The sequence below is a fragment of the Morone saxatilis genome, unplaced genomic scaffold, assembly GCF_004916995.1.
Source record: "Morone saxatilis isolate NCDOM2014 unplaced genomic scaffold, NCSU_SB_2.0 Contig12, whole genome shotgun sequence".
Lineage (NCBI taxonomy): Eukaryota > Metazoa > Chordata > Actinopteri > Moronidae > Morone > Morone saxatilis.
Genome location: NW_023339674.1, coordinates 21,969,442 through 21,995,526, shown reverse-complemented (window position 1 = coordinate 21,995,526; position 26,085 = coordinate 21,969,442). Strand labels below are relative to the sequence as shown.

Genomic DNA, 26,085 nt, shown 5'->3' with positions numbered 1-26,085 from the left:
CTTCATGCAACTAGCCCTTGGTAATCACCCCTTATGGTGTTATAAGTATATATATATCAAATTGTTGAATTATTATTCCTGATGCATCCATGTCTATGTGTCAAACTGTAATGTAATTGTGGGCGGGGGAAAACACAGGAGTTTGAAACTGACGTGGGATACAGATTCTGAGTCATGTGCTGCTAACCTGGTGGCATACATAGAAATAAGACTAACTTTCATAGAAATCGAATTTATTTTAATCTAGTTGGGGCTTTCGTTTTTTGCTCTAATTTGCCTACTTTTCCCCGATTACCTTACCCTGAATTTTGCTGTTTTAGGGTTTCATATTATAATATTTCATTATTTGTTTTGCATTATTCTATTGTATTACTTTAATATGTTTATTAATATGCTGCAATTTGGCAAAAGCGTTCCTTTTTTCAATCAATTCTCAAAGTGTTTACGTATTTACTTACAAACATGTCTATTATTGTACACTAATGTAGCCTATTGGATGATATAATTCAGTGGTAGGGTTTTTCGCCCACAGATTACTTCTTAAAATAGCAGCCTTTTGTCTGGAGTGGCCTTTCAGTGATCGAGGTTTCTGTGACTGCATTACAATTAGTTTTTTGTGCTTTTGCATATTTTATTTTTCTGACATTGAGCATTTTTGAGAAAGACCTTGTAAAGAAGAGAGAAAGTGAAGATGACTGACTACTGTTACTTTCTGGAGTCCAAAATTACAGAGCCAGCAGTCTGGACGCTGATTGGTTAGAACGAGTAAACCTTCCACTGATTGGCTGTAAGTGTGAGTGTCGTGAGCAGTCATTGGCCTACTGCTCTGCACGTCCAGCCTGTCTCGCTGTTTTGCTTGTGTGTGCTCGCTGTGAAATACTATCTTTGGCATAAATTACATGCGTGTAAGCATACACTACATTCGTGAAAAAATGGCAGCTGACGATTAGAGAAAAGTGTGTGGATCTTCACTCGAAAAAAAGACGGCACTTGTAAGTGTTTTCTTCAGACTAAAGAATACAGAGTTTCGGGAGAATGTGAGCTGAAGCTACACGACCCTGGTTTATGTGTAATTGTCCTCGATAATGTGGAAGAAAGTGCTCTCAGAGGGTTAACGTTAGCGCTAAGGTTAGCCAACCTAGTTATTAGCCAGCAGTGGTTGCTAACAATTTGAGCAGTCTCAGTTGTCAACATTGGGTCCGGACTATCACCTGGAACCGTGTAGCTTTAACGTTACACATCAGAAACGGCGTCCGACAACAAAGACACAGTGTTTCAAAAAACTGTTTCCAGTGTATCGATATATCGAAAGTAAACTGGCGGTGTGCTTATTTCGGCATAAAGCCTTTCCCAGCTAACGTTAAGTTAACATTAAAGGCTGATGTGAGGTGACATAACCAGCCAGCTAACAGTTCACGTCCATAGGTCTGTTAGCTAAAGTAAGCCAGAAAAACACTGGAAACAGTGTAAATAATTCCCCCCGATACAAGGCGACATCTTCATCAACTTCTATTGTTAGATAACGGTATTATATGTAGTTAATAACCAAGTCCTTTAGTGTAATGTTTGTCTCACTGGACGCTAACGTTAGCTTCATTATAATACTCATCCAAAATGGCTAATTTTACCGTCAATGTTAATGAGGCAGCCCGTGTTGTTACTGTAAACGGTCAGTGGACGATGGAGACGTCTTGTTTTCTTCACTTTTACACCCCAACATGTAGGACGGCTGCTTTTATTTGGTTCTTACCTAACTCAGTAACAATAACTAAATCCCTACAGCCTCGCTCAGGACTTTCTTAGGGGACGTATCAGCATGTAGGGGAAATGTGTAAATGCGGAGGGAATGTACAGTAAGTTCAATACAGTGTCACATGGGCTGTCCCAGTACACCACAGGCCTGTCCTTTCACTGTTGAACCTCATGAGAAAAAACCCCACCATGTTACAAGCTTCCTGTCTCTGTGGGAGTGTCCATTACTGGAATAACACACTACTATACGTGAAAGAGGCTCTCATATGTTTTTAAGGTTCTTTTAAAGGTCTACTTTCTCTTTGCAAACAGTAGCACCACTTCGGGTTTAATGTGGCTCCCTGCTGCAGGTTGTTTTAATTAGTGCTCCTCTTTTTTTCTTCCAAACCAAATAATTTATTATTTCAATATCACTATACTCCTTGAACTTCTGATTTTCTAAGTCGATTGAGACATAGCAGTGACTTCAGTAGTGATTTTGTATAATATCAGCCGTAAATAAGTAACTATAAGTAACATAAGTGAAAACGCTTAATTAATATTATTTAAAAACTTGTCAAATTTTCTGTCAATTTTTCTGCAATATCCAAATGACAGAAGTTGATGGTAAACTATGTGATAAACCAGCATTATAACAGCGTACTGTGGAGCTGCAGAGAAGCCCTGGACAAAGAAAAATATAATTCCCACTAACCATGAATCATATTGCAATCGCAGTATCTGTCAGAATAATCCCAATATGATGTTTTTACCGTATCGTACAGCCTGTACTCTGTAGTTCTACATAAATGTCTAGTTGATGATTAACAACAGAAGAGTAATTGGTCATTTCAATTGTTTATCAAGGCAAAATGCCAAACATTTGCTGTTTGCAGCTTCTACAATATGGGGATCTGGCTTCTGCTTTCATGTGTTTTACATAATTGTTCATGTATAATTGTTGGTTTTTCGACTGTTTGTCAGATTAAACAAGTCATTTGAAGACATCAGCTGAGCTCTCTATTCCATTTGTTTAGTGACAATAATTGAGAAAAACATTGAAAGTAAAACAAATAATGAGTAATGTACTGTAACTATCGCTCAGCATGTTGCTTCCCAGCATAAGGTAATGGAAACGGTACACGGACTGTTTAAGTGTGCAGAAACTCTGCAGATTCCTGCACAAATCCCCAAGTGTCATATGCATTGAACATTAAAGCTGTTGCTGGGTTCAACGTTAATGTTTTTTTCACTAGTCCAGCTGGCTCCCAGGGTTAGAAATGTACTTGCCTGAAGTTAATTTTTACCCTTCCCAAATATATATATTTTTTTAAACTAGCCTGTTTTATCTGCCTTGCTCTCAAACTTGCAATTTTGATTGTGCCCTATATGAATGAATTAATCTCTTTGGAACTAGTTGTGTTTTTTGTGTGCTGCATTTCATATTAAATCTTTGAACCTTTTTTATCCTTTGTAGAACAGAAGTACACAGCCACAGAAGCATACTCGGTCACCATTGGTCATCAGCCACCATGGGAAAAACTCCGCTAAAAGGCAAGGAGACTTCATTTTACTGTTGTTGATAAGACAGTGTTAATGAGTTTGAGCTTTTTCTTTTGCCTGAGCTTTGACAGCTGAATCTTTGGAGAGGTTTCTTTAACACATCAGTAATGGAGAATTCTGAACTTCTGTAGCAATTAAGTCATTAGTTATTCCCTTTAATTTTCTAATTAAAGGCCCTGCATACCCACACAGGGGTTTTCACTTATTCTGTCTGATTATAGACCTCAGCTCAGCTGGAAGTGTGAGGGGGAACGTCAGGTCCTCAAAATCTATGTATTCTAATTAAGGTGTGCACAGTCTCACACAGTCTTTAGGAGAGCTCTGATAAAGCACAATAAGTGAAAACACAGGTGTGGGTATATAGTGGGACTGTAGAGGCTTTATAATGTGACAACATACAGCTTCATTTGTGCTATTGATTGCCCTCTAGAGGTTACTGAAGGCATTCCAGAGTTGTTAATTAAGTGATTTTATGTCATTGGCAGTGATGACACTCTCAGAAGGCTTCAGTATTTCACAAACTGGTGGATAAATGTCAGTTTTTTTAATTTAGTGTTTGACATTAACAACAGTTTACCAGTTTTCAGACTCTTATTTCTGACTTGTGTTAAAGTACCGGCATGTAAATGTTATTACAAGGTAATTCTAACTTTAAAATGACAAGCTGTAATGTTTGGAAAGAGGGAATTGCAGTTAAATATAATAGGTACATCTATTAAAGCTGTATTTTACTGTTATTGTTTTTTCATACATTTATACAATTATTACTATTTTTATTGTCTTTATGACTTGTAGATCAGAAAGATGGCAAAAAGGAGAAACTGGGAAGAACAGTTCCACTATCAGGTACAACCCCTGCAACAACTAAAGGTGAACTTTTTATTTGATGTTTTGTGATTGAGTTGTGAGTCTTATTCACTTAGAGTCTGTTGGTTGAACACAGTGAGATCTGTGTTGGGTGTTTACATACATTCATTACATACATTGGAAGAGCCCTTTAGTAATTTTATGGTACAGAAAGCCAGATTCACTCTTTCAAGGCGTACATGCTTCTAGTATTGGCTCAACAGCAAACCTTCTTGTAGATTTTCGGTCTTCTTCTGTCCATATTCTGAAATGAGAGAAAGTCTTTTATAATAATGGAGGATAATGGACAGGAAATGGGCTTGGAAAGGAACTTGGACTCTGTAACATTATAACATAAAAATTCAGGTAGCAGGTGATATTATGACATTGTGCTCAAGTATTTACTGGATATTTTTTTATTTTAAAAGATGTAATGGGTTGCATTTAACACATTTTTTACCGAACAAACAATTTCTTTTTTATTATTATTTTTAGATGCTTTCAGCTGGGAAGAATATCTAAAAGAAACGTCATCTTTACCAGCTCCACCAAGCTGTTTTCGTCAGGTATGTCCTCCTAGATTATTCGATTTACCAAGGGCTAGTTGCATGAAGTCTTTAGTCTTTAAGTTCATTTTAAGTAATTGGGTAAGAATATTCAGAACTTTAGTATTGGATGAAACAGTGCTTATCTACCTTTCTGTTGTTTCTCTTAAATTAAAGATGTTTGGATCTTTTATGTCTGTTCAGTGAATTGCTGCCAGTAGTACAAACAGGATTTGTCCCATCACCCAAAAGTTCTGTTTTTAAGATTTTGAATGCAACCTCCGAGGAGTATACCGCTACACAGAAACACTGGTCTTTCCTACACAGTTAGCATAACATTTGACTAAATGCTGTGACACTTAATTGACACTAATTTAAAACAGTTGACATAATGTGTACCTGGGTGGCCTGTATTTGAGCAGTGCTTACAATGTCAATTATATGTATTATATATAAATTCTAATATAATCCCAATATCTGCAGGCTAGAGTCCCACCCTCCAATGATTTCAAGGTGGGAATGAAGCTTGAAGCCCATGACCCACGCAATTCCACCTCAGTTTGTATTGCTACAGTGATGGGTTTAACTGGGGTTCGTCTGCGTCTCCGTCTGGATGGAAGTGACAACAGCAATGACTTCTGGAGGCTGGTAGACTCCTCTGATATCCAGCCTATTGGCACCTGTGAGAAGAATGGTGACATGCTGCAACCACCACTGGGTAGGTCGAGGGAGGTGGGAAGCACATTGTTGTTGTCAATTATTATCATTTCAAGACAGGAAAGGAAGAATCTTAACCTTCATTCATTAGTCGTGATTCTACACAATAGAACAGATGATCTACCATGGCAGACATTTCATTGAAAATAAGACTTGTTCAATTGACATGCCCTATCTTTGCCATGGCAGGGTTTAAAACTTGTGCAACAACAGAAGAAGAAATTAAAAATATCCCACAGTTGAAATTCATTCTCTTCCTCTTTGGTAGTTAATAGAATTGCTATAAAAAGGTAGATTCAGTCCAGTGAGTGCTGTATTTATCTGCAAAAATTATACTGATGCCAACTGAAAGAAAAGCAACAACAATGGAAATTACCCACAAAATCATATGGTGTGGTAATAACAGTCTTTGTGTTCTGAATGAGCTTTTCACACTTGTTTTAAATGTTATTACATTTCCTCCTCCAGGATTTCGGATGAATGCCTCCTCATGGCCCATGTTTCTGTTGAGAACCTTAAATGGAGCAGAGATGGCACCAGCAACAGCCTTTAAAAAGGTATTTAATGCTTGAAAAAGCTTTAAAAAAACTTCCATTATACAAACAGTCAGTGATTCTTGCAAGTTGTTGCAATGACGATATTGCATTCATTTTCAGGAACCTCTGAGGCCCACCCAGAACAACTTTAAACCAGGCATGAAGCTGGAGGCCGTGGACAAGAAGAACCCATACCTCATCTGCCCTGCCACCATAGGAGAAGTGAAGGGCGACGAGGTCTTTATCATGTTCGATGGGTGGCGAGGTGCCTTTGATTACTGGTGCAAGTATGACTCCAGGGACATCTTCCCTGTGGGCTGGTGCTCCCTCACTAAGCACAGCCTGCAGCCACCAGGCAACAGTGGTAAGTGCTACCCTCTAGGTGGCAGCACAAGTCTGCACATACAATGAGTTTTTAGGTGGATGCTGTTGTTTGTAATCAAGATTCGATTCTGCTCATTTAGTTGCGGTAGCACCCCCCCCTCCCCACAGTCGAGACATTGCACCCACAGTTAGAAAAATATAAACACAATTAACATTAATCATCTGGTCTTGTTTGTCTGGCAGAGTAAAATATACACACAGCTAATCTTTAACAGGTGCTGGGCATAGAGTAAAAGAAAGCAAGCATTCTGCCTCCTGAACTATGTGTGATCTAATACAGACACATTAACACCTCTCCCAAATGTAAAGACTGAATGGAAAAATGTATGTATTTGAACGGGCATGAACATAGTTTTAAAGTTCAAATGAGTGGTGTAATGGCTGTGGTTTCAAAGATTGTACAGGGATTTCTGATGATTTGGTAGCTTGGTTGGTGTTGTTGGTTTTTGTGAAGTAGTTGTTACAAACTAAAAGGTTTCTTCAACGTGTTGTTGTTGTTTTTTTAACAAAATGAGCTGGAGGACAAATTATGAGTAAAATAGATTCCTGTATTTCACAGACAAAAATCTACAACATATATTTTCTCATATTTTCTTCAAATTATAGAATCCTTACTTATTTATTTTATTTTCGTAAAAGTTAATTCATTTTTCATCTCACCTATTTGTATCTTTCCATATTTGTATCGCAATTAAACTTTCTCGCAATATGTCTTTACACTCCTGTTTGCGGCTGCAGATTTTTAAAAAGTGGTGGCAGAAATAAAATGCCGCAAGCACTCGACCAATCAGAAATCCAGGGACTATTTGAGGGGTAAAATAATGTCCCCGGAACTTAATTTAGACTTTGGCCCCTGCGGTGGAAACAAACTGAATTCCTCCAAAGGTTCCTAGTTCCTAGGGAAAGTTCCTGTGTTGGAAACCCAGCATAAACAAAGGTAGCAAGTATTAGCAGACTTTTTACTTTCACTTAAACTTAAACTATAAATTACACTACGACATAGTTGTAGTTGAGTCATTTCAATAAGGATTTATATGGGAGTCCCCATAGTGGCTGCATGTTGAGTTTGTGTAAGTGTGTTTTCAGCATGTTCCTCTTGATAAACTGGGGCTACATTTAAAACAAAATTTTAAAAAAGGAGTGTCATGTTGAGCACTGAGCCAACAGTCATACAGGAGGAGACTTGCTGTGTGTTGCATGTGAAACTCAGCAGATGCACCATGGAGTCCTGTCCTGTGTTTGTGTCTCTGTGTTTGGTTGGGGGGCGTGGAACAGTCAGGATTACAAATGGGAGGGGACGGATAAAGGAAGAGGATTTATGTTCTTCACATCATACCTGTTTACGTGGAAAAATATATTTAGATAAAAGCTGCTCAGTCCAGTCTCTGACTTTGGCTCAACTATCTTTGTGTATGAGACTTGTGTGTGAGCTCTGATACACCCTCAGAAAGTTAAGAAAGCATATGAAAAGCACACACATCCTTTCCCTGTCCCCCTATTCCTTCTATTCCCTCCCCCATTACTGAATACCTCTGTCATCGTGTTCTTTGTTTTGAGCGGGTGTTGAATTTTGTAGGAAGTTTTATTTGACTCTTGTGTGTGGGAATTGTTAGGGAATCTTGAGTAAACACAGAAACAGAAAAATATTTACTAGCGTAGTAAATGAGCTGTTGCTTTGTGTGGGTATGTGTTAGCGCAAATGTTTTTCTTTTCAGTACGAGTTACACTTCTACTCTGTTTCAGGTCTTGGCTATAGACATTTGTGTTATTTGTAGAGAGCATTCACAATACATACATTTACAATAAAAAAACAGCTGAGATGGTGATTCCTCTTGGATGCGGTTGCAAGAGGTATTATTCAGTATGATTTATGTAGTTTCTGCAGATGTGTCTGATCGTTATCTCTGGGATTATATTCATTAATGTGGCTACATTTTCTGTATACATGTGAAACATGATTGATATTGCTCATTAGTCTTTTGAGTTTCTATATCTACATTTCTACACATAGCTAGCAGGAAAATTGATTGTTGTTCTTCAAAAGTAGACAATGTTGTTGTTGTTGTTGTATACACATTAGGGTCATTATTTTATCATTTTAAAGACTTGGCAATGAGTCTGAATAATAGCCTGTTCAATAGGCCTCATTGCTAACTAGTTGGTGTCGTAATATGGCTTTAATACAAATGAGGAAGTCATTAACAATCAGTTAAATGCAACCATCAAACCATTATCATCTGCTTCCCTGGGCAGCAGGTCAAGCAGCGCACTCTAGAGAAGGAATGCCAGAGTCAGAAACAAGTAATTGGAAGTGTATGACATAAACTGGAGCACTTCCCTGCCATTTCCAGTAATACGATGCCCCTGTCCAAACCCAGACTGGCACCAGACCATCTCTTTACTTTGACTTTAATCCCAGCCACCAACAGCAGCACAGCGTGCTGTGGTGTGCACTGGGTCGAGAAATAATGACACAATTTGTCTCTCTAATTAGCCAGCAGAGACTGTGTAGTGATTGGACAAGATGCAAACCAGCCATCATTTTTTATAATCCTCTCTCTTTGCCTACATAGTTAATTCACAATCTATGGAACCAGCAAGCCACAGTTCATGCTGTGCCAAGTCTATGTTTCTTTCTTTTTTATATCCATCTCTGTGTTTGTCCTTTTAGTTACCCTGCCAAAGAACTTGCAGATTCTCCCAGCATCACCCTCCAAGCCCAACAGACGTTCCATGCAGTCCCCCTACAGACTCCCAAACCCTCTGCCCCCTTTGCCCGTCAGGAAGGGCGTAAGAGGCCGCCGGCCCAAGAGTGAGACCATCGCTCTGCTCAAAGCTGTGGCCGAGGCAGCAGCCGCCCAAAATGGAACTGTACCTGAAAACACACAGCTGGTACCCCGGCCCCACAAGAAGAGAGGCCCCAAACCTGGAAGCAAGGTGAGACCCTGCCGAACAAGCCCAGACTCAGATGAATACTTTTTACTGCCACATTCTTTGTGCTAAAGCGGGTCTGCAAATGAATGTGTATTTTTCAGAGAAAGTCCAAGATTCTCCAAAGCCCATCACCGCTGCCCAGCATCCAGGTTCCTCAAGAAAGCCCCCCCAGCCTCAAATCGGTGGTTTCAACAGGTAAGCATTAATGCCCGCTCGCTTTCCATGATCAGCTTTAGCGTGTTTTGCACTGAATTAAAGCTATTATTAGATGTTCTAATTTGTTTACTGTGTTTCTTGTGTGTCGCTCCAGTGTGTGTGTATGTGAATAAGCATGGAAACTGTGGTCCCCACCTGGACAGGAAGCAGATGCAGCGTCTGCCAGACCACTTTGGACCAGGGCCAGTGAATGCTGTGCTCCAGCAGGTGGTCCAGTCATGTATAGACTGCGCATACCAGCCTAAAGTCCTGCTCAGTGCTCTGCAGACTCATTCAGGGGGAGGAGAGATTGTCAGAGGTAGATCCACATAGACAGAACCAGCTATTAGAAGTATCTTACCTCTGAGATAATAATTGGAACAGTAGAATAATGGCTTTGTTAGATGGGTACGTGTATAAATAACACATGTTGTCATTCATCCCAGTGAGAACAGATGGTGGAGTTCGTGTGGTCAAACTACCAGCAGCCTCCAGTGCTTCTTTTGTGCTGCGCTTTTTGGAGACTATGTGTCGTCACCTGCAATGTGACAACCTGTTCAGCAGCCAACCATTCAGCCACTACACTGCTTATGACAGGACCAAGTCAGGTAAATGCTGCATTCAGTCTGCTTTCAGAAACATCTCCCTTGGTCCTAGTTCTTATAATAAACTGGCAATAATTACTAATAACGCCCAGTAGGACCATCACATGCCTTCGCAGATGTTGTGCCTTGTTGTTTCCTCAGTTTAACATTTTTATCAGTGATATTTTATATGTCTTGTGTAGAAGGTAAAGAACTTTAAACATTGGACTTCTTAGTAATGTGTCGTATGTGTTGATCTTTGTGTTGTCCTGTAGTGTGTATGCACATATGGTGGACTATAAGCTAAACGTCAGTTCGTCTTTGTTCCTGTGTTTCAGTGAAAGAAGAGGCATTGGACGCTCCGTCTCTGGCTCGGGGCAGTAAACGGAGTCCCCCTGGAGTCTCTCCACCATATGCAGCCCCTCTGTCACCTAAACATCTACGTACTGAAGCTCACCCCTCAGAAGGTACAGCTCCTTAGTACATTTGGCTTATTTAGCAAAACTGCACCTAAGGACTGTTAAGACTAATCTCTCTGTGCTGGAGACTTGTTTAGCACTCATTTACAACATCAACATTTATACTGCTTTTAGATGTTAAATGTTTGCCTCACTCGTGATACCAGCAGCAGATCTGACACCTCTGGATGCAGCCTACCTGTTAACCTCTAGTCGTTCTTTTGGTAGTTGAGCATTTGTCCATCACACTTGATACCTCTGGATCTCCGTTCCTGTTTATATCAAAGTATTCTACCTCAAGCCCTTTTGTGTTGTATAATATGCCAAATAGTTTTCTCTCCATTCACTGCAGTGTGTATACAAGCTGATTGCTCAGTGCTAGTGTCAGCATTGGCACTAACAGGAGATGATACTATAATGAGGAGTGCATGTTGCTAGGTCAGTCCCGCTAACTTCTGTGTAGTAATAAGTAGGAATGTAGAGATACACAGGTTGTGTTTATTTGCTCCATATGTTATCCTGGATTTTGAGGGTTCTGGTCTCCGGTGACAACGGCCAAACACATGCATAAAGTAGAGTAGAGATCAGATACAGGAGCATCCTAAGTCAACATGTTTACCATTGGTTAAGGTTTCTTTGAAGTGTACTACTAACTGAAGTAGTTATCTAGCTATTACTGCTGCAGTTATTGTGTTCACTATCTGGGTTCATGGTACAGTTCATCAGTTGTTCTGTACTGTTATTGTTATGCATTAAATATAAACTGAGCGGCTGTCAGTGTACTCAATGACAGAAAAAGGGTCCATAGGGGAAGAGGTTGGGAGCCGCTGTGTTACACTGTATGTACCATCATCATAGAAGGGCCAGAGCTTTGATTTATAGACAGCCATGCAGATCAGCAACAATGGCCACTTTCAAAGCAGATGAAGTGTATTATAGAAGCTTTTTTAAAGAATGATATTTGAATGTCTGTTGTGTTTTTCTCTCTCCAGCAGAGACCCTGCCCCATGAAGAGAACGGCCTAATAAAGGAGCAGCGCTACATGGACTCAGCCTCCAACTCAATGACCCCTCGACCCCAAACAGTGCGCAGTTCCTCAGAGTACCACTCTCAGGCCAGCAGCCTCTACCACCCTGGCAACGGCACACCCATGCGCCGCCTCTCCTCAAACCCCGCAGAGCTCAGCTCCACGCAGCCTCTCAGACGAGTTGAAGGTACAGTAAGAATCTGTGGAAGCAGATGTTTCTAAATGCTCACTTCTGCCTCACATGCTTAATGAGTGTGTTCTGCTTTGGTAGCAGCCAGCTCCACCACAGGTCCTGAGGCTCTAGTGTCTGAGCGGGACAGTCTACAGCTGCCCAGTAAAAACCCCTCCTCCTGGTCCATTGAAGAGGTGATGCAGTTTGTGAGGGACGCGGACCCCACAGCATTAGCTCCACATGCTGAACTATTCAGAAAACATGTAAGTCAGCTTTACAAATGTGGAACAGTACGATGAGGACTTACGTTTTTCTGCTGAGGTCTCCCTTGAAGTGCTCAATTGCTCTTTGAGTTGAGCTAAAAAGAACCACAAGTTGTTTTTTTTGTCTATTATTATTATTGGCTTCAGCTACTGTAGATCATTTGTGTCTCTACATGGTATTTTAACATAATGAGCCCCATTCTTGTTTCCACAGGAGATTGATGGAAAAGCTCTGATGTTGCTACGGAGCGACATGATCATGAAGTACATGGGTCTGAAACTGGGGCCTGCACTGAAGCTATGCCATCACATAGAGAGGCTGAAACAAGGCAAACTGTAACAGGAGCCAGGGCAGCCCTGTCCCTGCCAGACCCATGAGCAATAAGCCCTGAAAGAGCCAGTGCGTGGACACTGACTCATGGGGCACGCAGGGGCTACATGTTACTCTAGACTCCACCTCGAGGGACTGACTAGATGTTACAACTTCATCTGACTTCCAGAGTGGAGAAAGTGTGCCGTGCATTGCTGACACATTACCTCATCCCCTCATCTGTGAACAAAAAGCTGTTCAAGTCTAACAGACGCCATTTGACTCTCTGAAATCCCAAAGGAAAAGAATCCCTGTAGTGTTTACATAGCACATGTGCACACGTGGACACGTTTTTTTACGGAGATGAAATCTTTTGATCCTGGTTTTGGATCCCCCAAAGATGGAGAATGTTTCTTCTTATATACTGTTTTTATTATTGTTGAATTTCCAGTTAATAAGGAAGGGTTGATATACTGAAAAAAAAAATCCCATCAGATGTTCTTCCCCATGCTCTTTAAAAGAATTTGGATGCTCTCTTGTATGTGCTGTTGTATAGCTGTTTTCACTCTTCACATGTATGCCTCAAGTATGGGTATATCCGCCTGCCCGAAGAATGCTAATGTCACTGCGTTCCATTTCGTTCACACAACGCTAGACACACGTTTTCATTTCGGCATCCCGGTAGGTAATCACGTTGTGCTCTGACATTTCTGACTGAGCCTCACCTTTTCCACGAGTGTCCTGCAGGATCATCGTCTGCTGTGTGGCATGATGTATTATTGTGTCTTAGCGGGCCCTACGTTGCCTCTCACTGGTCTCCACGCAGTTTTTATCAACATCAAACCGCTTGAACCCCAAACTCTGAGCCATCTTAGAGGTTCTGGGTTTATCAGTTTCAATGGACAGATTCTTTAGGAAGTTCAGATCTGACATTACAAGGGCTCTGTATGTTTTAGTTTCGATGTAATATTTTTATCAGTCATAATCATGTAAGCTCGTCGGTCTGCCTGCGGCCTCAGTGTTGTCACTTTTGACCGTTCCAATCACTGTTAGCAATGAAAACAGATGTGTACAGTTTTATGGGTTTAACCATGAATATCAGCGACAGAATGTACATTTTGTAGAAACTTAATATTTTAAGGAAATCATATACATAAGTTAGAAATGTGAAGATAAAGGGGATGGGGACGTGGTGAATATTTCACAGTGGATTCCATTCTGCTTTTTAATACTTAACACAGCGCTTTTAGTTCAAATACTCCCAGTAATAGACTGCCTTGCTTTACCTACGACATTTCTCAGGTTTATGTGGTCTTTGTTAGTACAAGCTTTTGTAGCATACTGTTTATAATATACTTAACAGAATTTCTCTGTTATTCCCTTCCTTGATTTAAAGACTTGTGCCATATGATATTCAACACAGGATCGAAGTGCTGTTGATTTCCCTCTCTTGCATCTTCTTTTAAGTACTTGAAAAATGTGTTGCAAAAAGTCCATTACATCACACCAGATAAACAATATGTGTTTATGATGTTGTGTATTTCCTTTTTTTTTTATAAACCTACCAAAAAAAAAAAGGATGTGCATGTGTTGTTACTGATTACATCAAATGATGTAGACAGAGGATGTGTTTTCACAGAGGGGAAGAAAGTTGCCGACTTCTTTTCTTTAATCACCAGTATTAACTATAAAACCTTATTGATTGGCTGATTTTAGAGTTTTAGTTCTAGGACAACTGACTCTTTTCCAGAGAGACATTTTGACTGTGAAAGCAGGAAAAGCACAGGTATGACTAATGGCTCCGTTCCATTAAGTGTCTGAGTAAGCCATGTCAGTGAGTGAGCAGGCACAATACCATAGCTCTGGAAGTGGCTCACCTAAATGGGATGGAGCCATTGTTAAAGTGAGATATTTGCACAATAAGAACTACAATGTAGAGGACAAAGACCAACAATCATTTCCATCATTAAACTCACATCAGTCTCTGTGGCGTTTGTTTTGAAATACTACCTGTCAGGCGTACAAAAAAAGCCTCGTGTTTATTTATGAAATATAAGAAAACTAAATATTTAAAAACACGTCAGAGACTTAGAAAATGATTCTGGTTGGTTACAAACCAGAAAGTACCTCTAAAATCCAACAACTGTCTTTGTACCAAGAAGGGCTTCTGGTAAACTAATGGTGAATGTTTGTGAAACTTCAAACATTATTACAATCTGAATTTAAAATACACAGACGAGTGTTAAAATGTGAAGTGCTGTTAAATTCTCCACTGTAGTAAAAAGTGTGATGCTAGTACTTCTACTTTATTCCCAAACCTGACACCACTCACAGCTCACAGTGTGTGTGCTGAAGTTATTGTAAACATCCCTTGTTTTGAACGTGGCATCCAGACATGTCAGTCTCCTTTACTGCAGAGCGTTTGCTTACACACTTGAGGGACTGAGTTTACTGTACAGTCACTGAGCTGGCTTTAGTTCAGGAACTGTACGGAGACTCTTGATGTTGGGCAGTTTGATAGGAATGAAGGGTGAAGTGAAGACAAACTACTTGAATACAAACCAAACTTTACAGGATGTACAGAGGGTAAGAATGCCTAAACGCCTGAACGGTTTTACTGACGTCTGTCATTTCTGTGTTTTATTTATCTGCTCTTTCAGACTCCTTTGACATTTAAATCCTGACATGAGAACAGTTTTTTCTGATTTCAGTGAAGTGCATAAAAGGAAGACTAAAAACAGACTCGTTTGAGATTAAACTGTCAAGAAAAAAGGCACAGACACAGATTCAGACTTTGGAGATTTTAGTTCACTTCCATATAAAAAGCACACATACTGTACAGTAAGCAAACATTTAACTGTCAGCGCATTTCAACTGCTGTTTCTTCACCGACATCTTAATTAAAATAACAGGAGATTTTTCGGAAGTCAAAAGTGCTTCAGGAGACTGACAGTTAGAAAGGAAGCTGTCTTTTTATACCCAGTCACACTTTGTCTCCTCACTGACCATCCAGTTTATATACACACTGTATAAATAAAAGTTGTACAAACAATAAATTAGGGTTAAATCCTGTACAACCAAAGTGATCAGTTCAAACTACTAAATCAAAGAGCTCTGTGTTGAATGGACTGCAGACATGAGTTGCTCGAGTACGTCGATATAAATAAAGAACTGGTAAAAAGTCTGAACTAGGTATTTTCCACCCCGACAGTCTGTGGCTGTTATTAGTTCTTGGCCTATAAATCACAGATTTCATAAATGCTGTAATCACAAAGGGGAAACACAGTTTTAGTAGAATAGGCAGTAACACCCTGTAATGTTTCCAACTAAACTATGACAAAGTGCACTCAATAGGATAAATAACCTGACACACGACTACACTCTCACATTCACAACTCTGATCATAATCATGGGACAGAAATCTTCCACAAAAAATAAGGATGATACCAAACCACTGGGAACAAATGCTTTACACCGACAAGTTTGATAAAAAGGAGGGGGGGTACCAATACTGGTTCTAATAACACTAATAACACACTAATAACTAAATATACGAATGGTATTTTCTCTCACTGAAGCCAAGAAAATCATTATTTCTTCTTTAGTCAGTTAAATTCACCTTGCGTCCGCTTCACATTCTCAGCTGACTCATCAGGTGAATTAATATTAAAACCTCCAACTAGATTCACTGTGTCTGTCAATGGAAACAGCAGCAGGTTCACGTGTTTCATACACTTGCTGTGAAGTGTTTTCTCAGCTTTGGCTCTTATTTTGAAGCGCTGATGAATTCAAAAGGGATAATTCAGCCAGCAATAAAAATAGCTCTTTTCCAGAAATACTTTCCTTATATTTGGACAGGCACGTAGAAAGTTCTGTTTAAAAAGCACAAAACCATTAAGACATCCCTTTTTTCCCTGCTGTTACACAAAATAAAAATGTATTTTGTCGCGACCCACGGCTGTTGCCAAGATAATGAAATTGTGGCTCTGGCCCTGCCAAGTCATTATTGGCCTGTCATGCTAAACCCTACCAATCAGAGGAGAATGAATCGCCCCACTGAGCTACTGATGACTATGGGAATTTCCGACGATGGGACATGTTTGAACAGTCTCAGTCACGTCCTGCCAGTACACACTGCTCTGCTCGGAGCAGTGAGAGCCTCAACTATCAGGGGTTTTAGGTCTTCAGTGCACTTCAATAAAAAATTACATGTGGAAACAAACCATGATCCAAAATGGAGAAATGGAACCCATGTGTCTTTGTCTTTATGAATCGGAGATGTTGAAGAACATTTTCTGACTTTATAATTACGGCAATCTCCAAAGCCACATGGAGAGCCCGTTAAGCTGCCATACACACAAACATTTCTGGTTCAGCATTACACCGTAGAGTAGTGCATTATGAAAAAGCACAGCAGTTCAGAAGAGCCCAATGGAAAGCCTTTCTGTAACTACTGTCACACTGTCAGACATTCATGAGCCTCACTTTCTGCAACATTTGGAGCCAAACTCTGAGCTTTGATTGGAGATGTAAGTTTGTAAGTTTGATTACTGAATGTCCCCACATGTGTTTTATGTTACACGCTCTGGAGGGATTACCAGAGAGCGGACCCGCTATTAATCCCCCTCCTCCGAGCACGTTCACTTCCTGGGCAGCAGCGCTGCGAGTCTCTGCTTCTTCATGGGAAGGAAATGGATCTCTTGTGAGCTGACTTTCTTCAGTTTGATAGCCCTGTTCTTGGGGACCTTCTTAAGCGGGTTGTTGGGGTCGTGTTGCTCCCCCTGGGACGCCGACGGCACTGCGTAGAGCTGCTGCAGAGACGCCGCCTGGCTGCCGTCTCGTTTGATGGAAAAGTTCTTGGTGGAGACTCCTGATAGGCCTTTGATCTTCCCGCAGAGGATGGCAGGGATGGCGTCCTTCACCGAAACGATGACCTTGGCCGTCTGCGAGGTGCTGACTATCTCAAGGTTTCCGGCTCCGCTGATAGACGCCTCCTGGTTCCGAGAACTGGACCCGCCAGCACTGCTGTCAACCACCCACTTGTGCTGCCGGCTGAACTCCAGAGAAGCCAGACTGCCCAGGAGTTTGGAATCTAAACTCTGAGTGCATTCAACCCCCAGAGACAAAGAGGTAGCACTGGTATCTGGACCAGAATGGAAGGCTACTTCTCTCTCCGACTGAATGCACTTTTTCCTCACACCAGGCACTGACAGGTCGAGCACACTGTCCTGCTGTGGACTGGGGTACTCCTGTTTTAGTTCAACTGGACACGCTCTGACAGAAAGGTCCAAAGCTTGTCCTTCATCTAGAGGAACTGAGGACGGGGACACATTTTGTGGCTGGAACGATGGCATGCATCTGCTCGAAGACAACGAAGGAGAGGTAGTATCTTTTGGAGAAGTCTGAGTGCTTTTACTGACAGTGCAAACTGGTTTTGGCATGTTGCCCTTTGAGTCCTCGGCCTGAGGGACAGGAATGGGGATGGGAAGAGGGACGGGCAGAGGCACTGGCAGGGGGATGATGACAGGGTAGGGAACTAGAAGAGTGGCAGGCGGCACTAACGGGGCCAGAGGGGAGGTGTAGGGAGGCGTGAGGGGAGGGAGGGGGAAGAAGGTAGAGCCTGGTGACTGACAGCTGGATGAGCCTGCCTGGGAAGGGAAGAGATCCTGCAGGATGGCCGCAAAAGCCGGATTCTGCAGGAGGGAGAGCAGGTTGGCGTCCTGCGTTTGTCCCGCTGACTTCTGCTCGACGGCCGGAGGTAGACCAAACGTCAAAGGATTCTGACACAGGACGTTGTTCTGGAGCGGCAGCTGAGGACAGCTTGTGGTCTGAGGAATCACAGAGGGACTCATGTGCTGGATGACCTGCTGATCCAAGACCAGGGGAAGTGAAACTGGGCTTTGGCTTGTTATCAAGTACGGCGCTGCCCCCATCTGACCGAGCTGAGGCCCGGCCGCTCCGGCCATCTGGAGGTGAATGGGCAGCATCAGCGGGCTCTCTCCCAGGCACACCGGGTGTAGTACAGTTGTGGCCACTTTGAGCGCCACACCTCCCGGAGGTTCGGCGGAGGGACTCACCACTGACGGCGCAGGAGGCTCCGCCAGCTCAGACAGCCCTCCTTTGCTCATTCCCGTTGCGCCACATGAGTCGGCAGGAACCAGCGGACTTGCTCCGTCCTCCGCTTTCCCGGGGATTTGTCCTCCTCCCACCTCAGCGCTGCACACTTCAGTCTGGGACTGTGTCAGGGTCACAGACACATCATCACTGCCCTCCATAGTTCAGTTTGAAGAGTCAATCCAAATCTTCATCAAGTGCTAGTGACAGGTCTCATCCATTCTTGTTCTAGGCAGCCCTGAAATACAGGAAACAGAGTGTTTTATGATGTGAAGTAGTTTCAAAAATGGGTTCTATGTGGAGAATCTTCCACCTGTAGAAATCTCTGGAATGTGTCCTCGCAGCCATTTGAAGGACACTGGCTCCACGTCGCGTTACAGCTCAGTTATTCATATTTACTTTATGAGCAAAATATTCCATCAAATTAAGACTGAATTGAATTATAGAAGGGCACTCCAGTGATTTAGTGTAAAACATATACTGGGAAGAGGCAGACATGGTTTTTATAGTTAACTACAACAGAAATAGAAACTAAAACGAGGCAGGTGAACAAACATTTTAGTGAACTGAAGTACAAATAAACAGTAGACTTTAGAAAAAGAGAAAAAGCTGAAATAACTTAAATCAAATAAAAACAGACTGAGATGTTTACGTGACTCAATGTGTTGTGATACCTATTGTAAACATTTGCCCCTAACAAATACCCCCTTATTATAATAATAAAGAATACTAACACTGAAACTAATAAAAACAAAAGTAAAGTTAAACATTTTTGAACAATAAAACTAACTGAAAGTACATTGATTGAAAACTTAAAAAAATGCCAAATACAAAACTATAATAACTCTGGTAAACACCCACACCTGTGAAAGTACACACCTCTACCCTGATGACACCACTGTGACATCATCAAGGTCATCTTTAGGAAACGCCCCTCCAGAGCCACAGGGATTACACCTGCCAGTCACCACAGGCTCAAATAGGTGCAGTGCCCCTTTAAGTAATGTCTGACAAACTGGCCCAGTTCCTAATGTCACTCATCTCTCCACTGGGGGAAATGACATTAGCAATTAAAATGCATTACTGGGCCTTACAACTCATCCCCAAACAAATAATTACAGTAAACTGAGTAAGACTTTACAGTCCTTCATACATCATCACATGGAACCAAATTAGAGCACACTCACTGTGATTCAACACAGGAAATTGAGATGAGGCTGTCTGAGGCTGTCTGCTGTATGTTCCAGAGTCCAATGATCCTGTTTGCTGTTATTCCCTCTTACTGTAATTAACACTAAAAGGTAAACAGAAACTGGTCCAATATGAAGGTAATGACAGTTTATGTCTCATGTGAAGCACTTTGAATGGCCTGCTTCCAGTGCTACATGAATAAACTTGCCTTGCCCAGAGAAGATAAGAGGGATTATGTATGCCTAATATGTTAGAAATGTCACATTATCTTCATCAGCAGGGCATAAATTGAACCAATTAGAAGGGAAATGTTGATTTCGGTGAAAGACGGCACTAATATCACTGGAAGCTGGAACAGGAACAACCAGTCAATTTATTCATTAGTCAACCCACAGAAAATGAATAGCCAGCTGTTTTTGTTTTGATATTGTATTAGTTGTTGGAGTTTCAAGAAGAAATCTCAAATGTGACGCTTGCTGCTTTTTTCTTCTGTCAAACTGAGTCATTTGTCACTTTCTGGGAAAATGTGATGGGCATTCTTCACTATTATCTGTCCTTTTATGGACTGAACGGCTAATAGATTAAGCAAGAAGATAATCTATAGATCCACTGATAACGACAGTAATTATTAGTTGCGACCTTAATCCCGCCAACAAAGACAAGACTTCCTTGTCTAATCTTTAACAAACACGAAAACAGATCATCTGCTTCCTGGACTCAAACATCGGTCTCAGTGAGGTACGACACAGCCGTCACTCGGTTATGTTGCTGATTACAGACACACTGTAAATGATTTACATCTTTCCATTCTCCCCCTCCTCCACTCGTCTCTCTTGGTTTAGGTCTCCAGCAGAAGAGCTGCAGCCTGGGGGAATAAGCCATATGCAGCTCAAGGGACGGAAGCGTTTCATATGCCAGACCCCCGAGCTACAATATCTACAGAGAGAAGCTTTTAGTGGAATAAATCACCCAGTTCATAACTCAACTACCATCTATGTATCGATCTGTCACCACAGAAGTTACCGTGCTTTTATAAGCCTGTTGTTTGTTGCCTTTCCTCTTCACTACATGACACTTGCACACAACACATGTCCTGCCGGCACTGGCTGTCAACCCTCACCCATCTGTAGTGATAAAAGGTCCCCTGGGTGCCTGGAGATACAATGCATCCAATGTCAGCACGGTCAATTATTCATACTGATGGTAGCAGCAAGGGTAACATGCTCAGGTCTTGGGAAGGGGAGCGCTTTAAACAACCTGAAATGTAACAACTGACTACGCCGTACCTTGTAAGTGGAAAACTCAATTAAATGCCCACATGCAGTTCCAATTTTCTAAAAGCGTGACACTTTGTCTTTTCTGAGCAGCCTTCATGTGGTGTTGGGTTGCCTCACTGAGCAGCGAGGAGGAGCGCTCTATCCCCCCAGGCTGCTTTTATATTGTTCTGTAGCATAGATGAGACATTGTAATATGGCTCTGATGGATTACACAGGGGACTCTACAGCCAGACGGTCGGCCGATAACCTGCTACACACATGGGACAGGCCTGGGAAGTGCGTGTGCCTCGGGAATCCAGAAACACGCTCAAACATACCCCATAAGAACACCAATAAGAGCATTTGTGCATTTATAGCTCGAGGCTTGTACCCAGCTCAGTCTAGAGCTGGCGGATCTTTAAGGGTGGGCTCTCTGAGTGAGGGGCCGGCAGGTCAGTGTGGTCCATGTACCAAACACGCTGCTCTGTCCTCACAGGGAAGACTCATCCTGCAACTTATGGGCTCCCAGGCCAGAAAAACAGGACTTGGACCAAGTGTTGACACAAGAATCCAAGCAAAGGCATCTGTCTTACAAGACTCTTCCAACAGATTTTTCTTCTCAATGTCTTCAGTACCTCACTTATCCTCACCCTTTCTGCAAGAGAAGAAAGAGAAAACTGGATCTAAAGTTCTAAATGAAGCCTGAATAAGAAATGAGGACCTCTTCTATTTTCCCAGCATTTTGATGCTACAGTCTCACTTGCATTCCAGGAAGTTTGTGGCAAGACATTTCCTGCTTGATAACATGATCATGAGGTCTGTGACACCATGAAGCCTCGCTGACCAATATGAAAGAGGCCTTTCTTGGTTAAGACTCCCCCACTGTCACAGGCCGTAATGGTTTGGCCCGATTTGTGCACAAAGTGAGGGGAATAAGCCCACATAATCAACTCAATTTAACGCTCCCTCTTAATTTAGCTGGCAGGGTGAAATCACGTTTTTATGCGTGGGCTTTATGTTTTATGAGAAGAAATAAAAATAGCGTTAGTGAGCATTACTCTGGGCCTTCAGATCAGGTGACCTTCCTAAGCAGCAGTCAGCACCAGTGTTGGTTGGGCTCTCTCCCCCTCCAGCAAACAGCGGCTCACAGCTCACTGCTCCACACTCTCCGCACTTGAATCATGTGAGTGCAATGTGGAACTCTGCAGAAGAGGGAAGTTTGGCCAGAAAAGTGGAGAGCGAGCCAAAGTACATAGAGAGCATGTTCATCTTTGTTTTTTTTCACTGTCACATTATCTGACTGTGTGACTCTGCTTTGTCTCTGTGTTATCACAGAGAGGGAAGGTCAAAGAAAGACGTCACATAAGCAGCAATAAACAGCTCTTTGACTCCTGCTGATGGGCCAAATGTCTCTACTTGTTCCTCTTTACCTCCAGAGTTAAAGTCCACTTATATAACCCAAGATGAACTGCTTCCATCTCCTCTCAGGCAGCGCAGTCAGACCTGTGTAAAGCTGCACAAATTCAGAATGTGTGTCAGAAAATGAAACCCAATCTTATTTTCCATGAATGGCTTTAGCATAAACTCATTCATCTTCCTGAATTCAGCTTGTTAGCAGTTAGACATTTCCACACCACGATGCAGCTCGTCGATTAGCTTCAGATAAAAATAGCACCAGCGCAATGCCGTCTTCATTTAACAATATGAGCTCATGTAAGAAACACGCAACGCAAACAAACCTGCAATCTCGCTGTTGAATGGACGCACAGTGTTTGTTTCTTTTGAGGCCTGATAAGATCAGCCACACATCCAATGCCGTTGCTAACTCCCACATCATCTGTAAGAGCTTTGTGTTCACTAGCCAGCAACAGCTAATTGACTAAATAGGCAAGAAGAGACCCAACAGTGAGCCAAATGAAACCCCTCCCCTGTCCCCGTTACTGTAATGATTTCCACATTTCCTTTTTTTCTCCTTGCCTCATTGATGGAATGTATGCTTTACTGAGTCAATAGCAGGGAGAAAACAACAACGCCTCAACCTCAGCTGCATTAAACTGCACTGCAGTCCACATACATTGCAGGAGCTGCTCTCTTTCTTTGCTGTTAGAACATTTCCCTGTTATGGGTTGGATTTAGCGTTCCGACCAGAGGGAACAAAGCACCGGGGATGGATGGAGCGCCGCAGATGATCTAAAGGTCACCGGGCCTCGACACCCCTCCGCTCCAATAGCCAATTACACCTCATTAGTGAGACACATGGAGCCTCATTCATGAGCCTCACATCCTCGCACTGACGCCGGCTGCTTTCACATCAGTGCAGATTCTCTTTTATTCAGCTGGCTGTGCCCCAGCTGATCTCCTAAATCCCACAGTAATAGTCAAATTTGCTGAATAATTTAACACTTCTAATGAATTCAATTGGAACAGTGGTCATTGTGATCGCTGTGTAACAATAAGTCACTGTTTTATCCAGCTGCTCTTTGACAAATACTGTTCCAGATGGTAAAATGGTGACAATATGTAACCATTTAACCATATCACATTTATACCACAGGCTTGCACCACTGGGGGCAAGTATTGTTATGGGTATGAACTATAATGCCCTCTGAGCAAATAGGTGGACTAAGACACACTGCATAATGCATATGTTTAGTATGCGTTTAGAGATAATAGTAAGAAATACACAATGCCTCTCGATACAACCTGAACATGAAACATCAGAAATTAAAGTAATGTATTGTTTTCCTGCTATGTGGATTCCAGCATTACTGAGGGAAGCTCAGCTTTATCTGTACCATTGTTAAAATCCGATATTTTCCTACACCAGTTCTGCCATTGGCACATGTGACAGGACATTCATAGCAAATGCACAGGCTGTTAAAGCCCAGGCTGCTGTAACAGGCCCCGAGTGTGACACTGCCGGTTCAACTGAGGATATTTCCATTATTTATTCAGTTGTGACATTTTTATTTCTCTACAGACAGCGTGAACGTCCTCCCAGACAAATATCCCCGTTAGCAGCCCGCTCACTGATGTGTCTGGTCCCTCAGTGAGCCGACGGGTCGCCATGAAGAGCAGGAGGCTGTGCGTCGAGTGTGCGCACGTCCCCGCACATCACACGGCAATAACATGAAGGGCTGAGGGCGCGTGACGCTCCGCTGCCATAAAGACAGTAATGTAACGCGGACAGAGGGGTCCTCGCGCTAAATCACAACGTGTTATTTCTGAAGTTCCGGTTCATCGGGCGAATATTTAAAAAACGAGCTCGCGCTGACAGACAGTGAGCGTTTCTCGACACGAGCTAGCTGCGCAAATCGTCTCTAAAATGGGAAAAAAGGCTTTAATGCGATTTAAAACCGGGACCGTGCCACTAGCTAAATAATTCCCAGTTAATCTGCGTGCTAATGTTGAAACGAATTAATGTTTCAGCGAATAAGCGACGTTCAAATCAGAAAAGCCTTGGCTCACCCTGTTTCATCTCCTTGCCTTTAATCTAATTCTTGTACAAAATCCCAGTCTTGCTACAAACACCAACATTTACTCACCTACCAAGCAGAAGAGCGCATTAGCAGTTTCCCAGGCCTGCTGCCCCCTCTCACTGGTCAATGAATGAGACTTTAAAATAAATAGATAAGGCTTCTATTTATCTCTTCATTGCGGTTCCGTCGAAGCGACTCCAGACTGAAGCTGCGCACGCAGCAGCGTCAGCGGGTCCTCCCTCCTCCTCTACACAGGGAGCGATGAAAAAAAGAAATAAATTAATAAAGAATAGGCAAGTAGGCCTAATATTAACAATAAGAATATATATATCAAAAGCTGAAAAATAGATAGGACTACATGAACTTAAAAAAAGAAATAAAATAATCCATATAGTGCAGAAAATATTGTGTTGATGTCTGTCAATGCCAGTGCGGGTGACGCTCTATTTTACAGGTCTGCGTTCTCTAAAAAATAGAAGTTTCCTGAAAGAAAGTATGTAATTTGGCGTTTACTAGAGAGAAATAACGAGAACATTTAATTGGAAGTCTACATTTCCAGTTAGTGAAATCCATTTCCACGGCAATGGATCCCAAATGTGGTTGGGACCCCCACAAGGGGTCGCAACTTAAAGGGAATGATCGATTATTACCAGGAAAGGAGAGCAGGAAAAAACATCTTTCTACTACACAAACTTCTGTTCACTTTCCTTAAATCTCTCCTTTTTTTCTTGAATTGAATGACTAACTGAATTAGTGGATAATTTGGGACATTTGTCTACAGGCATGGATATAATCATATAATCAACTAATTACAATATATGGAGAAGAAAGTTTCCAATAATAAATGAATCATTTATTTATATTTATTTGAGTTTAAATGGAGATAGATTTGTTTTCAAGGACCTCCATATTTCCCCTTCAATTAGTACCAAATTACAGATCCCTATAATCTGTATAAGTCTGGTGTGGACCCTGTGGACCCTGTGGTTGTAATTTGGCATAAATAAAGATATGAATACCACCAGAACCTCACATGAACTAATCCTGATCATAACCACTAAAAATGACCAGAAACCTCGACTGAGGAAGTGAGAGAGTGGGATGACTCAATCATAAATAAAATGTATATGAGGAAAATGAGATTGTATAAATGCACAGAGATACATTACCTTGTATGATTGGGTCATGAAAGCTACACTCTGTTAGCTCATGTCGGTACAATTTAGAAGCAATATAAGAATATATTTAATTTGTTTATTTTAAACAGTCCTCCAGACGGTCTGAGCCTGGTGAGTGGCTGATGACAGAAGCTGAGGAGAATGGAGTTTGGCAGCTGTGGATGAAAGTCTGGTAGCGACAGGCCCGGGTGAGCAGGGTCCCCTGGGTCTTCATATCAGTCCCAGCCAGCCTCAGGCTCTGCCTTAGGGCCCCGGGGCCTCTCATTGTTCCGCAGGGAGTCTGTTTAATGCACTATAATGAGCCTCACAATACACCCTGGTGGCCTGGTGGAGACTTTGGTGTGGTTACCTCCTCAGTGTTCCTCCCCCCACCCTGCCTACAGTCAGTATGACTCACATGGAAGGAAATACAGCTCAGATCAGCACTTATGGTGCGGTTCTGATGGATCTCCATGCAATCAATACTTCATAATCAAATCTAAAACAACGATTATTAGTGTGGATGATCAGACTGTTTAGGGTACATTTATGCTGAAAAAATACTAGACAACTAAATGTAGAAATCCAAATATGGAAGAAAATGGTGAAAATACCGCCCCTCT

General features: G+C 41.9%; 2 protein-coding genes across 5 annotated transcripts; one reads left to right on the top strand and one right to left on the bottom strand.

Annotated features, from left to right (window-relative positions):
• Positions 1–853: 853 nt before the first annotated feature.
• On the top strand, positions 854–13,796 carry LOC118322162 (sex comb on midleg-like protein 2). Of its 4 annotated transcripts, none has more exons than XM_035653755.1 (15): positions 854–992; positions 3,209–3,285; positions 4,090–4,164; positions 4,636–4,706; positions 5,169–5,403; positions 5,871–5,959; positions 6,059–6,302; positions 8,994–9,259; positions 9,358–9,451; positions 9,567–9,770; positions 9,898–10,059; positions 10,374–10,502; positions 11,489–11,707; positions 11,792–11,955; positions 12,170–13,796. In XM_035653755.1, the coding sequence occupies exons 2-15, from the start codon at positions 3,264–3,266 to the stop codon at positions 12,293–12,295; spliced, it is 2,100 nt and encodes a 699-aa protein (XP_035509648.1). In that variant the 5' UTR covers positions 854–992; positions 3,209–3,263; the 3' UTR covers positions 12,296–13,796. The 4 variants fall into 4 exon arrangements, with proteins under 4 accessions (XP_035509648.1, XP_035509647.1, XP_035509645.1 ...); XM_035653754.1 differs by having other exon boundaries at positions 11,486–11,707; positions 11,795–11,955; XM_035653752.1 differs by having other exon boundaries at positions 11,486–11,707.
• Positions 13,797–15,082: 1,286 nt separating this feature from the next.
• LOC118321485 (retinoic acid-induced protein 2-like) lies at positions 15,083–24,508 on the bottom strand. The gene is made up of 2 exons (XM_035652818.1): positions 24,372–24,508; positions 15,083–18,617 (listed from the first exon to the last, which is right to left on the bottom strand). Exon 2 carries the CDS (start codon positions 18,538–18,540, stop codon positions 16,906–16,908), a length of 1,635 nt encoding a protein of 544 aa, XP_035508711.1. The 5' UTR covers positions 18,541–18,617; positions 24,372–24,508; the 3' UTR covers positions 15,083–16,905.
• Positions 24,509–26,085: the final 1,577 nt, after the last annotated feature.

Excerpts from the sequence above, each read along its gene's own strand:
- LOC118322162 (XM_035653752.1), top strand. The coding sequence starts at position 3,264 with ATGGGAAAAACTCCGCTAAAAG. Across the intron at positions 9,771-9,897 it reads GGGAGGAGAGATTGTCAGAG|TGAGAACAGATGGTGGAGTT; the intron begins GTAGATCCACAT and ends CATTCATCCCAG. Across the intron at positions 10,060-10,373 it reads TTATGACAGGACCAAGTCAG|TGAAAGAAGAGGCATTGGAC; the intron begins GTAAATGCTGCA and ends CCTGTGTTTCAG.
- LOC118321485 (XM_035652818.1), bottom strand. The coding sequence starts at position 18,540 with ATGGAGGGCAGTGATGATGTGTCTGTGACCCTGACACAGTCCCAGACT.